The sequence below is a fragment of the Manacus vitellinus genome, unplaced genomic scaffold (assembly GCF_001715985.3).
Source record: "Manacus vitellinus isolate BGI_N305 unplaced genomic scaffold, ASM171598v3 scaffold_49_pilon, whole genome shotgun sequence".
NCBI lineage: Eukaryota > Metazoa > Chordata > Aves > Passeriformes > Pipridae > Manacus > Manacus vitellinus.
Window position 1 is genome coordinate 2,388,673 of NW_021940603.1, and position 14,833 is coordinate 2,403,505.

Genomic DNA, 14,833 nt, shown 5'->3' on the forward strand with positions numbered 1-14,833 from the left:
TCCCATGGGAGAGAGTCCTTCACAGCCTTCTCCAGCATGAGTCCACCCCATGGGCAACAGTTCTTTACAAGCTGCTGCAGTGTGGGTCACTTTTACATGGGGTGCAGTCCTTCAGGCACAGTTTGCTCCAGTGTGGGTCCCCCACAGGGCCACAAGTCCAGGGAAAAGCTGCTCCAGTGTGGGCTCCTCTCCCCACAGATCAGCAGGTCCCTGCTCCATCATGGGCCTCCCATGCAGTCACAGCCTCCTTTGGATCCCCACCTGCTCCAGCCTGGGCTCCTCCAGGGGCTGCAGGTGGGTCTCTGCACCCCGATGGTCCTCCATGGGCTGCGGGGGAACCTCAGCTCCAGTACCTGGAGCCCCTTCTGCCCCTCCTGCCCCTCCTTCTCCACTGACCTTGGTTTCTGCAGAGTTGTTCACATGTTCTCACTCTGCTCTTTTCTGGCTGCAATTTTCATCTGCCAAATAACTTCTTTTTCCTTCTTAATGATGTTATCCCAGAGGCATTACTGCCATTCCTGATGGGCTTGGCCTTGGCCAGTGGGGGGGTCCATCCTGGCAGCTTCTCACAGAAGCCACCCCTGTAGTCCCACTGCTACCAAAACCTGGCCACAGAAACTCCATAAAACTAGCTCCTAAGAGGAAAATTAACTCAATGCCAGCTGGCACCAGGATAATGTCCACGGCCATGTAAGTATTGGTGACATAATAATCAGATTTTTGCAGATGTAACCTAGTTTTCAGCTGGGACTCCTTTCCTATGCTGAGCTATTGACAGTGAGTGGGCTAAGGAACAGGCAGGGATGAGGAGAAAGCATATGAAATTCTTTTTCCACATATTTTCTGTTCTTCCCTACCACTTATCTATTTAGTGAACTTCCACCCCTCCCATACTACACAGAAGATGGGGGCTATGGACAAGAGGGAACTTTAACAGTGATAAAGTTGACATGAAAGTTTTTATATCTGAAAGGCAAGGTTGTAGGAAAGACAGTATGTATTATTAAATAGCTCATATAGGTGGGAAAAAGCAGATGAGCTTTTGGGCATACCAGCTCTTCTGCAGTTCCCTGGAAGGCGCACACGCATTTTGCCAAATCATTTCAGTTCATCCACTGAAGTAGTGCTCATCAGCCATGGGTGACTTGAACTTGCCTTTAGCAAAGAACATGATTTCTTTTGAAAAACCCTGAATAAAACTGAGTAGAGTTGCATGGAAATGACTTTTCTTTTTCAAGTCTCTGAGAGGTAGGTGCGAGGGGAAGAGTGCAGCATGCGGGGTGCTCTTTATGCACAGGGAACGTGCAGACTGTGTGTGCTCTGAAGTTTTCCTCTTGCATCCTGAGTGTGCCTTAGTTTTCGCACCACAGAGCAACTGTGAAAATGCAGAGTTTGCCTCAAACAGCAGGTTTCTCCACTGGGATTTTTAGTAGGATGCTGTTTCTAACTGGAGGTTACAGCATTGTCATTGATCCACCATATTAAGGAGCTGCAGCATTTCCCCATGGCCGTGAGACATTTCTCAGGTGATAACTACTAGGAGCTATAGACCTGGGCCAAATTCAAGTGAACATCTTGTGAAAGGCTGTGTATTGTGCTCAGTGAGCCATTCTGGTACCTGAAACTGTGCACTTAGTGATCCAGGACTAAATTAAATAGAAACACTCCAATGAATGTCCAATTTTACTCAGTCATCCAAATATATTATGATAATGCAGCACTATAGAGAGATATACTGTGGTTGAGATAATTGTGACTGTTAATTGTCAGCCTTGTTGCTAAAGGACATTCCTCTGGAAATGATTTGAAAGACATAGGGAAGCAGTATTTGAAAGACAATTACTTTTATTTACCTCCAGACTGAAAGGCAAAGAAATTTATGAGGTTTGTAACCGTTTGATGTTATTTCTATAAAATGTGTTTGTTTCCATAAACAGGAACAAAATATATTCACACAGCAGTGTTAATGAAGTGAAAATCTGGTTTTATCCTTCTTTTAGACAAAACATAACAGCAGAACAATGAGATGAAGATCAGGGCAGCTTTTTGCTCAATTTTATTTCTTCTTCCTGAACGTCTGATGGCACACCTGGTCTTCACATGTCAGTTCCTGCAGTATTAAAGCAATGAGTAAATATATAATGGTAGAAATTATATTTTGCATACACAGCAGATCCCACCAGAAATTACTACAGCTGAGCCACTGCATTAAAAACTTATGCTTATGAAAAAGAGAACAGAAAGAATAGTGTAATATATGTAACCAAACAGCAGGCATGCACCTCATGTTGCAGTAATTAGTTTTTGACACTTGAATTGAACTCTAAGAAGAATAAACATGAAAAATGCATAAAAATTGCGCTTTAATGCAAGGCCTTTTCAGGCTCTGTTATTAAAACAATATACTGTACTAGTTTATAATTCACCTTACCTCATAATTCATGAGAAGCAATGAAACAAGGAAATAATAAAAAAAAGGAATACTTAAAAAAGATGATTTGCTTCAGAGGTGTGCCCAGCTATTTCTCAGGGGCCAGAACAATACACCATTTTTGCCCAGTGTTGCAGCTGACCCCTTAAAGTTTGGCACAGCTGCTTTTTGCAATGCAGTCAGTTTGCTTAGTCTGATCAGCCAGCATTCCTGTGCAAACAGCACTTGGAAGGGAGCTGGAGCTGGCTTTTTGGCCAGCATGGAGTCAAACCTGCAATACAGTTTCTGAAGACTCTTGTAAGGATCTACTTGGCCTCTCTGTTTCCCCCAGTCTTAGCCTCAGTGGTGGTTCCATCCTGTAGAACCTTTGTTAGGTCAGCTTTTGAGTATGTGTTAAAGTGGATTTGAAGTCACTGGATGGGTGACTTTTAGTTTGGTGGCAGATCATGGTTTTAACTCATAGCTTTGACCTTTCAGGGGTACAGACCCGAGCCACTGTAGGTGCCACACCCAGAATCCACAGAGGAAACAGGTGAAGGAGCAGATGTCTGGGTGCAAAGTGTGGGAGAGAACAATGAGATCTCCTCCACAATCTTTCTCCCCCCCACCATTGTACCATCCAACACTATCATGCCCATTTCTTGATTGCTCTCCCAGGAAACTCGGGAATCATTATGTGAAATGTTCAAAAAAATGAGTAGATGTGGCAATTCATGGTATGGTTTGGTGGGCATGGTGGTATTCAGTCAGATCTTGGATTTGATGGTCTTGGAAGTCTTTTCCAACCTTCTGTGATTCTATTATTTTGAAATCTTTCTGGACTTCACTGCCTGCTTATTTCCTGCACGAGTTCTTCAGGCCTCTCTTAGACTCACCTCTTCTGTCTTTGGGTTCCAGCTACTACCTCAGATGTATGAATATTTTGAAGTTTTTATTGTACTAGCAAAAATAGTTGCAGTAGAGGTTGTTTATGGGATCCTCTTGAGTATCCATGGGTTTCTGATCTGTATTACAACATAGTGTGCTAAAAATTCATAGTGCTTCTTTCAGAACAAAAAAAATAACATTTCTCTTGCAATCTGCCTGATTGGTTTTTTGTTATTTTTTTTTTTTTTTCTCCTACCAGGGATTATAACAGAATGAGATGATGCTAGAGATGCAATGTAACAGGAAGGGTTAATGGCTGGAGGGCAGTGGACTGGAGCAAAAACCCCACTGCAGGGTTATGAGTTAATTGGGAGCAGGTGGAAAGAAACAGAGCATTCCTATTACTTAAGGGTAATTTCCTTAGAGTTCAGAGATCAGAACCGTCTAAAGACCTTTCTAACTAGAAAAAGGATCATTTGAAATGGAAAACCTGAGTGTGTTGCACCCTCAGAGATGTGCCATGTATCTGCACAACAGCCCTTACCAGATGCAGAATGTCTCCTTCAATCCAGTGCTTCCAGCCCCTGTTGTTCTTTTCACCTTTCTGAACACAGACCAGTTTGTCACCATCCCAGGTCACCAGTGTCTGCATGAGTCAGATAATTAAGGCAGATATGTTAATGGAAAGTTAATGAATACATGAAAATAAGTTCAATCAAAAAATGTAAATACACAATTACACAACTGCTTTCTGTCATTTCCCACCTTCCTCCTAAAAAACCTCAAATGCCTTTAACCAAAACCCCAGTGCATTCAAGATGCCAACAGCATTTTGAAGGAAAGTTTTGCAGTGCTTTGTTTTCATTTCCAGGTGTTTCTTCCCATACACATATATCAAGTGTTCATACTAACCAATGAACTGCTGAGTGAGTTAACAGATAATTGTGCAATATATGCAAATTGTACTTTTTTTCCTTGCTGTTTAAAGCCATTAATAAGATAGGTGAAGACCTGGGGGTTCATACCAACCAGTGCAGTGCTAACACCTTTTTCTAGGTCTGCATAAAATAACAAGAGAAAGTGGATGCTAGTATCATCTCATACAATAAATTTTTTACATGTTTTCATGCACTTTCATGAAGACATTTAACGAGATGTGATCATAAGCTGGGCAATGTGCTGTAGCTGACCCTGCTGGAGCAGAGGGGTTGGACAAGGTGATCTCAAGAGGTCCCTTCCATCCTCAACCATCTGATGATTTGGTGTGATTCAGAGTCTGTCACTAGTAGACAGGGTATTGGGTGTGCTGATTCTTGTCCAGGAGCAGGATAACTGTCAGGAAGAAGAATTTCTCTTTACAGGCTAAATCCTCTCTAATATCTGCAGATGTGCCAGGGTACATTCACAGCAATTTTGTTTGAACTGTTCTAGGTTTGAAACACTGTACTTTAGGGGCATACTTAACCATGTCTCAGACAAATCCTTTTTAGAGACCAGTTACAGTCCATGTAAGTTCAGCTATTATAAAGCTCCAAGTGCACTGGGACCTTAGTTCATTTTCTACTCCAGCACTGGATAATTTATTTCTCTTAGGAGGGAGCTTTCTATTAATGCCACAAAAGTCATTCCATTTCAGTTAATTTCTTTTTTATTTACGGAATTTTCAAGCTACATGCTCTCTAAATTATCCATGCCCTCTTTACATTTAAATGTGGCCTACCAACTGTATTATGTTCATCTAACTTTAATGTGTTTGTGGCATTGTTTAGTTAATAAAATGACCGGAACATTCTCTTACAGCAGTCCAGAGAATAATGGCATGACATGCTTCTCTTTTGCTTCTTTTCTCATTAGAAACAAATAATATAATTTGTTAAGAAAAGAATATTAGGCCAAAGTAATTAAACCAGGTAGGGTTATAAATGTACACACCGTGTTTTCTTCTTTCCTCCCTCCCTCCCTCCCTCCCTCCCTCCCTCCCTCCCTCCCTCCTCCCTCCCTCCCTCCTTCCCTTCCTTTCTCCCTTCCTGTCTTCCTTTCCTTGCCTTTCTTCCCTCCCTCCCTCCCATTGATAGTGAAGAGGAGAGTCTACAAGTGAAAAGATTTTGCAGGGAAAGGCAAGTGCTTTGGTAGGGGTGAAGGGCACTAGAGGAATGTTAGTTGATGGATTTAAGCAGTGATGCATCTAATGAGTCCTTAGATCCTTCATAATGCCTTCAACTGACCTAAAGAGGTGTGGGAACAATGTTTTAAAGCATGGACTTTGTCACAGGAATATGTCCTACCCAGGGCTCACTGGAGAAAGAGGTAGGAAGAAAATTTCAATACAGGGATATTCAGGATAGTGGGGGAAAAATAAAAGGTTTTATTATTTGATGGCTTGCAGTGCTGTCAGTGAGAAATAATTTGGAAGAAGTCATGGAATTACACTGCACAAAGAGTTTGAGAATGAAAAGTGATCCATGGTGAATAAACAATGACTCGTGTTAAATTTGTGCCACTCCAGTGCAGGATGATGTGAGTTCAAATGTAAACAGGTCCTTTATGCTGCCAGGTTCCTGTCCCAATTGCCAAAACAAACCAGGTCTTCTGACAGGGAGCTTTGGTCTCAGCTTCTCTGAGCTTGGCAGCTGAGAGCTGAGTGGCAGAACAGGGCTGTGGTGATGGCAAAGAGTCAGACAGGGGCATTCAGGGCATGGTGCAAGAGGAGCCAGGGGATGCAGGATCAGCAAGGCTTGGGAGGGGACAGGCATTGGAAATGTGAGATCTACTGGGCTTTCTAGCTTGGAAAATCTTGCTTAATTGTTTTAGGGGCGAGAAGAGAGTAAACCTGCAGTGGTATTGATACAGAAACACGAGGCTGAATTCAGTAAATGAATTAGGACTCCAGTGTGTTCCTTTCCTCTCCGATAGAGCCCTGTCTGAAGGCCCCACAGGAACCCACTCACTGACTCTGCCACAGGAGGGAGGGAAGGGGCTAACACATAGCATGGCCCTTGGTCCAAACCTGTGTGTCTGAACATATCCCCACAGGTTCCTGGGGGAATTCTGAGCTCGGGTTACTCCTGTAATCCAAAAGGTATCAGAGCATGCACTGCTGGGCCTCCTTGCCCCTCTGCCCCTGCCAGCAGCCCTGCCACCTGGATCACTGGGACCTCTGGCTCACATTTCTTTCTTGCCCCTTCCTGAAGCTCCCTTAAGGTTCATAGCCAAGCACAGTTTATTTTTAACAGTGTCTAAGTGTTAAACTGCCCAGCTGAGGCTGATCAGGCTCAGATTAAAAATACACTCTGAACACAACCATTGCAAACTGAAGATTTATATCGATGTGGAAACAGTCCTAAATTCACAGGGATGAATTTAAAATTTCATTAAAGAGGATACATAGGTAAAAATAAGTTTTTCTACTTTCTAAATACATAAAGAAAGTAGAAAAGCTGGAAAAATTCCCTACTAGAAAAACCTGTAATTAATGATTGTCCTCTCGAGTCTGAGTAACCATCCCGATTCACATTTCTAATAAATGCTTGTAGCAGGAAAGAAAACTGTCTCAAGATGCAAATTATTTCTGCTTTATAAAAATCCTCTGATATTTGTGAAATATTGGGGGCTTATTTAATGTATTCAGCTGATTTTTGAAACTGCTGACTCAGGTACCAGATTTTTACCTTTACCACTCGGTTATCCAGTCCTTTGGTTTGTTCTTCAAACTCCACTCCCACTGTGTAATCCAGATCATAGTTTCTGAAAGTGCTGAGTGTTTTTGTTTTAAAATTATCTCCATTTTGAGTAATCTCCTTTGTTTGTTTCAAGTGTTTTGCAATCTTACGAGTTGCAAAATCAATACCTGTCAAAAACCAAAAGGGAGAATATCACAATGAAAATTCCAGTATTTGATACCAAAAATAAAAAAAACCCCACAGAGCATATATTTATAGATTAAAAAATATGTGGAATATTGTTCCACAAATAATGCTTTTACCTAGAACATTTTGCAGAGAAAAAGATAATTTCAAATAAAAATCATCTTGTGTTTGCAAGTACACTTTCAATTCGATGATCTTCCACTGATTATAAATTTATTTATTAACAGGATATCTGTGGGAATGTGAGCAGAGCTACAGCACACAACCAATAGTGTTTAAATTACCTGAATTTCCAGGTTTTTTTGAGAACATGAAACAACAGGGGCTATTCAGACTGACATTGCCTGTTTGACCTCCCTTCCACATGAAGCTGTGGGATGCAGAACTGTTATCATCTAATAACAGGGAGCCATTCCTTTGCCATTGCCTTTCCTGAGCATGCAGGAACTCAGGGGGCTCCCTTAGGCACGTGCTCTTTGTCCTGCAGGATTACAGATGTTGGCCACTTCTAAAGAAGGATCTCATAATAATATTCCTTTTCAGAAATAAAGCATGTTAGAATGAGTATGTAACCAAGGGAGAATGAGCACCTAATCAAAGGGATTCTGGCATGTTACTTTTATGATGAAACTACAGCCTGTGGGAGTATATAAGAGGTTAATTAATTAACCTAAAATAATGAAATATATACTAATAAAAAAAAAGAAACAATTAATAAAAGCCTGACACCCATTATTGTCAGACAGTGGACGCAGAAATAAATTTCAGTTTAAAAGGAGACAAATTCAAAGTGAAAAGCCAAAGTATCCATGCAGAGCATTTCCCAGTTCCTGTTCAATATTCTGTGAACATCACACAGCACTATCTCCTTAACATCCTTATTTTGCTGGTGAGGAACATTCTAATGTAAACAGCTGCTTGCAGTGGAATGCACTGGAAGTTACCAAAGGCAGAATATAGATTACCATGCTGACAGCTTGCCCCAGCCAATCCACCTCATGCCAGCAGCATTACCAGCTGCAATAAATAGTTCTGCCCAGCTGGCAGGGAATCTTATTGTGGTGCTCTATGCAAATGAAATAATCTCACGTGCTGCTGCAAGAGGCTGAAAAATGGGTTTGGTTTGCCAGCCATCCTTTAGTGGTTTTGCATGGGAGTTCATCACTGTCAGCTGGGCAATGCCACGTTCTAAAGGAGCCCTTTTTCTTTTGGGAGATTCATTAGACTACTTGTGAAGTGCTAATGGAGTTGAGTAAGAGGATTGGCTTTAAAAAAATGTGACTTTTTAACGCAGGGAATAATGTTCTTGTTCGGTATTTATATTCGAGACTTCTTGGGTATATTTTATCTGCTGGGGTGGATTAAAGGTATCTCTGGGTCTGATTTATAGCCAGACAACATAAAATTTAGTTCTCTCCGAGGGAAAAAATTGTCTAGACCTCTAAAGAAATGCTATTTCTGACTAATATATTAGTCTTGTAGCTCCTGGAGAAAATTAGGGGAGGTTTTATTAAAGCATGGTTTTCATAACTGCATTTTGAACAATACAAGCAATAAAAAGGATATATTGTTCAATTTTGGTAGGTTAAAATACTTTGTAACATGTTTATGATAAAACCAAAGTTCCTGACTGAAAGGACAAAAGCATTCTTTAATTAAAGTATAGAATATATGTGTGCATTAATTAAAAGGATGGATGAATTTAAAAAAAAACCCAAACCTCAGTGTGCTTTGAATCTGAGCACTTTCATACTTAAAATACCAACTACATGTAAAACTGTGAGAAACAGAGCAGAAGAATATTTTTTCACCCTTTGCCTGTAATTTCTTTTCATTCTGAGAATCACCTATAGCATATGTATCTTTGTGCTGGTTTTGGTGTTGGGTGTTTTTGCTAATCTATTGGCAGTTTTAACTTCATATAACTTATAGTGTGTATGTGCATGTGTACACAAAAAAGCACGATGGAACACTCAATTGGTGACAACTGGAAGTTGTCTTAAGCATCAGCCAGACCAACAGGCCTCATACTCAAAGCTAAAATCACATTTCAGTTGCACAAAAAATAGCAATTATTCTTCATGTTTAACTAACTGCCAAATCCCAGCATGCAAATCACTTCAGTCAGTGTGTATCCTTCTCCCAAAATTCATGATGTTGGCTTAATCATTCTTATTTTTTTAAAACCTCACAGGTGTCTCTGTATCTTACCTACAGGTGTCCCCAAAGTTATTGATCTTTTTTCCATAAATACAAAGGGCAAAAACTATGAAGAGCGAAACTTGCCTTTCTCTCTTAAGAGAGTTGAAGCTTTGAGGAAATTATAAATATTTTCAGTTGTTGGTGAATAATGATGAGAGTTTATTTATAACTATTTATGTGTATTCCTTCTCTTTCAATCTGAACAGATAAATCAATTAGGGTTAAGATTCTTTGGTAAGAGTAAAACTAGTACAAAATCACATAAAGCATCAAATTTTTCATTTATGTAACATATAATTTGAATAGTTCAAAGCACTAATTAAGTATTAGCATTATTGTTGCCTTAGTGATATAAAACACCCTATTCCTCTTTAGCAGAGCTAACCAGGCTGTGGCTTCACTGGTACAGGAAGTATTTACAGGAATAAAAAGAGTTTCTGTATCTGAAAGCCTGTTATTTTGGATTTTTTTCCCCCCATCTGTATCTGTTTTTTCATTTATCTAAATAAAGAATTATATATTTGGCTACAAATCTTCTCTTACTTATATGATGGTAATTATAAGTGATTTGTTGATTTTCACTTGATTGGCAGAAGCCCTTGTGCCACAGCACACACTACAGAAATAAGCTCATTAATTTTTAGAGGGATTTTACTTATAATTGGAACCTTTCCTCTTCTCTCTGTGCAGCTAATGTTTTCTCACTCACCTAAAGCCACCATGTAGCCTTCAAAGTTCTCGTTGGTCTCCATCTCCCAGGTGCCATTGTAATCAGCCGGCATGGTGGCGACAGCTCCAGGTCACCTGCAGCTCCAGAGGGGAGGCAGCAAACAGGACCTGCTCACAGAAGGTTTTATAAAGCTTTTCATATTTTTTTTTAATAAGGTTTATGGTTTTCTAGATAATACAGTGTAAGGGGCAGAGTGATAACCCTGCAGACTTTGCCTTGGTTACCAAAGTTCACTTGACCAGCTGGCAGACAAGGAACACTTTCAGAAATCTGGAGTAATACAGGATATGATTTTACAGTGACCTCTGGGAAGAACGACAAGCTATTATGGGATACCTTTGAAATACAGTGAACACAGTGTCAAATTGGGCAATCCACTTAAAAGTTTCCAAGGTGAATTCCCGTTTTCAGTTCCTTTCTCTGTGTCACTGTTCCCTGTGAAGGGTCAATTTTACGGAACTGTAACACCCAGAACTCCCATTTCAAATTTTTGGAAGTCTGGAATGTGCAAAAAATGTAAGGCAGGGCAGAAAAAGGAATACTCCCATTGAAAATATTTTTGTTTTCCTTTGATTTTCAAAGCAGCTGTACTTATACCAACCACACTTCCATATTTTTGTTTTAATTTACCAGCAAGTTTATCAAATATAAAGTAAATAAAAATCAAGCATAATTAATATCAAGTCTGCCCTAAGAATGATTTTTAATTACGCTGAAACATGGCAGTTTGTGTTAGAAAGGTATTTTTCATCCATTGGCATTACATTGTTGTGGACAAACCCACATATTTCAGTTGTGCAAATAAGCACATTCAGAATGTGTCTGAATGGAGAATTTGAATGTGCAGTCCAACTTTATTGGAATTTAAAGTAAGTACTAAAAGCAAATTAACATAAGATTTTACATTATGTGGCTTTAATCAGTCAAGAGAACTTAGAGATGGCTCTATAGAGAGAGTAATTGAAATGATCAGCAGTCAAAAACTCCTTAAACTCCTTGCCTTTCTTTCCCTCCTCTTTTTTCCTTTTTTTTAATGGGTATATTATTTAAAAATTTACTAGAAAAAGTAATAAAGTCTAGAACTACAACTCAGAAATAACAAAACTGAATAGTTACTGATCTTATAATGTCTCTTCTATGCCTTCACTTTGTTAAAATTTAATGTAAAATTCCACAATTGCTGAAAATTTATGTAGGGTTTTAAAAAAACAACCAAAAAACTAAAGAAGTTTGAGAGTTTCTGGGAGCTGAGTTCTTAAAATGCCTTAACTTAAGGAGCTAATTTAAGATAAGGAAAGGAAGTATCTTGATCTGTACCTACAGGAGATGGGGAGAGGGTTTTCAATCAGATAAAGGCTCCAGAATCTTTGTGTCTAAAATATTGTTCTGTGGTCATATTAAGTAATACCTATGCAAAAGGTTTGATTTTACATATCTTTGTGTACTTTCTTAGCCTCTGTGCTGCATCAATGTCAACAAATACATTATTACTATTTAGATGTTTTATGTATGTATTAAAAGGTTCTATAAATTTTATGTATGTACTAAAAGGTTCTATAAAAACAAGAAAAAGTTATCATTCTCAAGTCAACCCCTCACAAGCACTCAAAATTAGCTGTGTAAGCACCATCAGTTCCCTTGTGCACATGCATAACAATCTTTGCTGTCTTCCCAACTGGAAGTTCTTCTCTCCTTCAGGATGCTGAAAGAATGAGGTACAATTTATAAGCAGGTACTCGGTGTTTTACCTTATATCTCCAAATGCCTGGGGGGGAATTTATGAGGAGTAGATCAGAGTGAATGTCTACAAGCACCTCCAAAAATCAGAGCATTTGCCAGAAGCTCACGGGCAGAGATTTTATGTGCCCGTTGATTTTAGTTCTGATGTAGTTTGCTTCCTATGTAACAGTCATTTTGGGAGGATGTGGAGGAGACTGAAGCTGTGCCATGTGATGGTCACCAACTAATGTCCATTAACAACCAACAAAGTAACAGAGGGTCCTGTTGCTGCAGATATGCAGAGCCAGGCACATTCAGAGAAAGTCAATTATGAGATGAGTACATCCTTTGCATAAAACACCATAATTAATTAACAGCATACACATATAATTGTACAGGGTTTCCCCATGATGTTTTGATGATATTCATCCCTTTTTCTTATTTTTCCCCCAATGTGTATATTTTCTAAGCAGGTGTTTACCTATTGAAGTAGCATTTTGAGCCTTTTCAGGTAAATATACAGCCAAGGGGTTTACAGACACGAAGTTTAACCAAACAAAGAACTGGCTAAATAGGGAATTAATAAAACTGAAATACTGAAAATTGAATACTGACTTGGCAGAGTTCTGTGATGCTTCATGAGCTTTTAAAGAGCATTGTGTTAAGGTCCATGAAGAGAATTTTCAGTTTAAGAATGAATATCTTGGTAGGCAGTAAAAGCTCTACCACAGTCAAACACCTGCCTAAATCATATGATGCCAAGACACAGTTTGGATACTGTGAACACAATTCTTTTTACAGCACTAGGTGGATAATTGCAAGTCTTGGGTCTGTGCCTTACCAGGTATAGTGACCTGCCTCTCAGCACATTTCAGATTTAAAATTTTGACTAATTATTCATTTGAAATCTTAGAAATGATTCATTGTGCTCTGTATTTGTTGTTTATGTCCTGTAGACATAGGGACAAACTTTCAAAATGGCAAAGGAATATTTCCTTCCCATGGGACAAGTCTACCTTAAGGGAAATGAAGATAAGGTACCTTCTCCTGATTGTCATTAATATTTTGTTCTCAGCATCCTTTTCTTGCAAGGCCATCAGGGATGCCATGTGCACCATGTATTTAACCCCAGGAATGGGGAGAGGGAGGGGTCTTTTCCATGTTTTCCAATATGTGTGTTAAACCCCAAAGTTCTGAGCTCATATCTTTTGTGTCAGGTGTCAACACAGGTGTAAGTTTTATGGCTGAATAGTGAGACCTTAGAAATAAAGCAAATCATGAAAAATCAAATTACCTTTGCTAAATGCCTAAGTAACTTTTTCAGTCTTTATTTGTGTGTGAAAAAACAAAGACAGTTTTGCCTCTTTCCTATGAATCAGTATTGAAAAAAATAATCTCACAGAAGGAGTCTAGGCTGACAAGATTGAAAAGTGAGGCCCAAATGCTGTTTGTGTGGAATAAGTCAGCACTCATGGATGCTACTTCTAACACTTGCCTCCAGCTCTTCTCTCTGTGTCTGAGACCTGCCTAGAAGAGAAATTCTATCCAGGTAGCTGAACAAAACTCAGCCTTTCTTGCTGCCTGAAAGAGCTGGTGGTGCATTCTCCTTGGAAAGGTTCTTCTGTAAAGCTCTGTTGGGAGCACCACATAAAGCACAGAATGACCAGGTCAAACAGAATTTTTCCTGTAAACTTTTGGGCATGGTATTTTGGAGAGACAGTAACATGCTTCCCACTCTGTCCTTGCCTCATTTCATTTTCGTTTTAGATTATCTAATATGCATATATAACACAAGAGAAAAATGCCTTGTACTCCCCCAGCCAGCCCCTACACTCCTCATGCTTGACAGCTGGGACTTTTGCCTATAGTTCTTTGGTTGTTGTTTAACACATAGAAATATGGCAAGCTGTGGAAGTTGTTCTTAGCAACTGAGTTCCCCTGAAGGCTCCAGACAGAAGCAGCATGGTCACAGACACCTATTATTATTTTTAACTTGTTAGCACATGTGAATTCACTAGGTTTATTTTTATTTTTAAGAAAATTAATCATTTGAAATGTATTCAGTGATGGCTGCTACTGCAAAAGCTGTCAGAGGTACTGTCTCACCAGGCTTGGGGCTCTGTTCTGCACTGACCTGAGGAATCACATTGTGGCAACTAAAAGTACACTGGAAGGAGGCAACATGCTGCCTTGTAGGTGTGTTGGAGGCCTTGGGAGTTCAGCTGGCTGAGGAGAGCAATCACCTGCTGGGCAGAGACCTTAGCAAGAAGTGGCAGGAGCAGCAGGAGGGGGCAGAATCAAAAGGTGCTATTTGCAAAATGAGCTCAGCAAATAGGATTTGATGGCCCCTTTTTTGGTTACCTTCCTCCAGCATCAGCTGGCACTACACTGCCTTGGATATCCTTAACTGATAAGCTTTCCTGCTGGGTCAGAGCCATCTCTGAGCACTGAGGGTTGGGGTGCTCAGTGCCTTGGGCTTGGACTTTTGGGTTCTAACTGTTGAGATTGTTTGTTCAGGCCTAGACCCTCCAGAGAAGGACTGGAAGTCTGACCAGTTGTACATAAGAGTTGTTGGCTAAACACGTATTATTTGACATCAGTTCTTAGCTGATCATGCCAAAACAGAAACCTGCAGGAACAAACTTTTTGTTGACAGCTAAGAGAAGGGAGAATTCCTTCATTCCCATCTCAGCAGAGGAACATGCCTTACACCTTGTTGACACAGCAGCAGGGACAGGTTGCAAACGCTGTGGTGGCGTGAGGGAGTGCACAGGGCTTGCAGTTATGCCAGTTTAGCCCATTTTGTGTTTACCTTCAGCTTAAACAAAGATGCACAAAAATATGTTTGTAATCACTCTCTTAGAAAATACTTGGCTTTCAGCCATTGGATTTTTGTCTCCTTTTTTTTTTTAATCAATGACTGGCTGGCTTCAGTCATTCCTGTCTTACTCCATCTGATTTTGCTGATGGAGTTGGATGCAGATGTTACACACTTTATTAATTAGAAGCCTTCCTCCT

General features: G+C 39.9%; 1 protein-coding gene across 1 annotated transcript; it reads right to left on the minus strand.

The window, feature by feature from the left end:
• Window positions 1-1,843: 1,843 nt before the first annotated feature.
• Window positions 1,844-10,203, minus strand: RBP2 (retinol binding protein 2). Its single transcript, XM_008919608.3, has 4 exons — window positions 10,076-10,203; window positions 6,967-7,145; window positions 3,843-3,944; window positions 1,844-2,110 (listed from the first exon to the last, which is right to left on the minus strand). Exons 1-4 carry the CDS (start codon window positions 10,146-10,148, stop codon window positions 2,057-2,059), a joined length of 408 nt encoding a protein of 135 aa, XP_008917856.1. The 5' UTR covers window positions 10,149-10,203; the 3' UTR covers window positions 1,844-2,056.
• Between the last annotated feature and the right edge of the window lie 4,630 nt (window positions 10,204-14,833).

Bases quoted from the DNA above. Each gene is read 5' to 3' on its own strand.
- RBP2 (XM_008919608.3), bottom strand. From the start codon at position 10,148: ATGCCGGCTGATTACAATGGCACCTGGGAGATGGAGACCAACGAGAAC. The intron at 7,146-10,075 runs GTGAGTGAGAAA...GGTTTTTGACAG, and splicing joins AGGCTACATGGTGGCTTTAG to GTATTGATTTTGCAACTCGT. The intron at 3,945-6,966 runs GTAAAAATCTGG...TGACTCATGCAG, and splicing joins TGGATAACCGAGTGGTAAAG to ACACTGGTGACCTGGGATGG.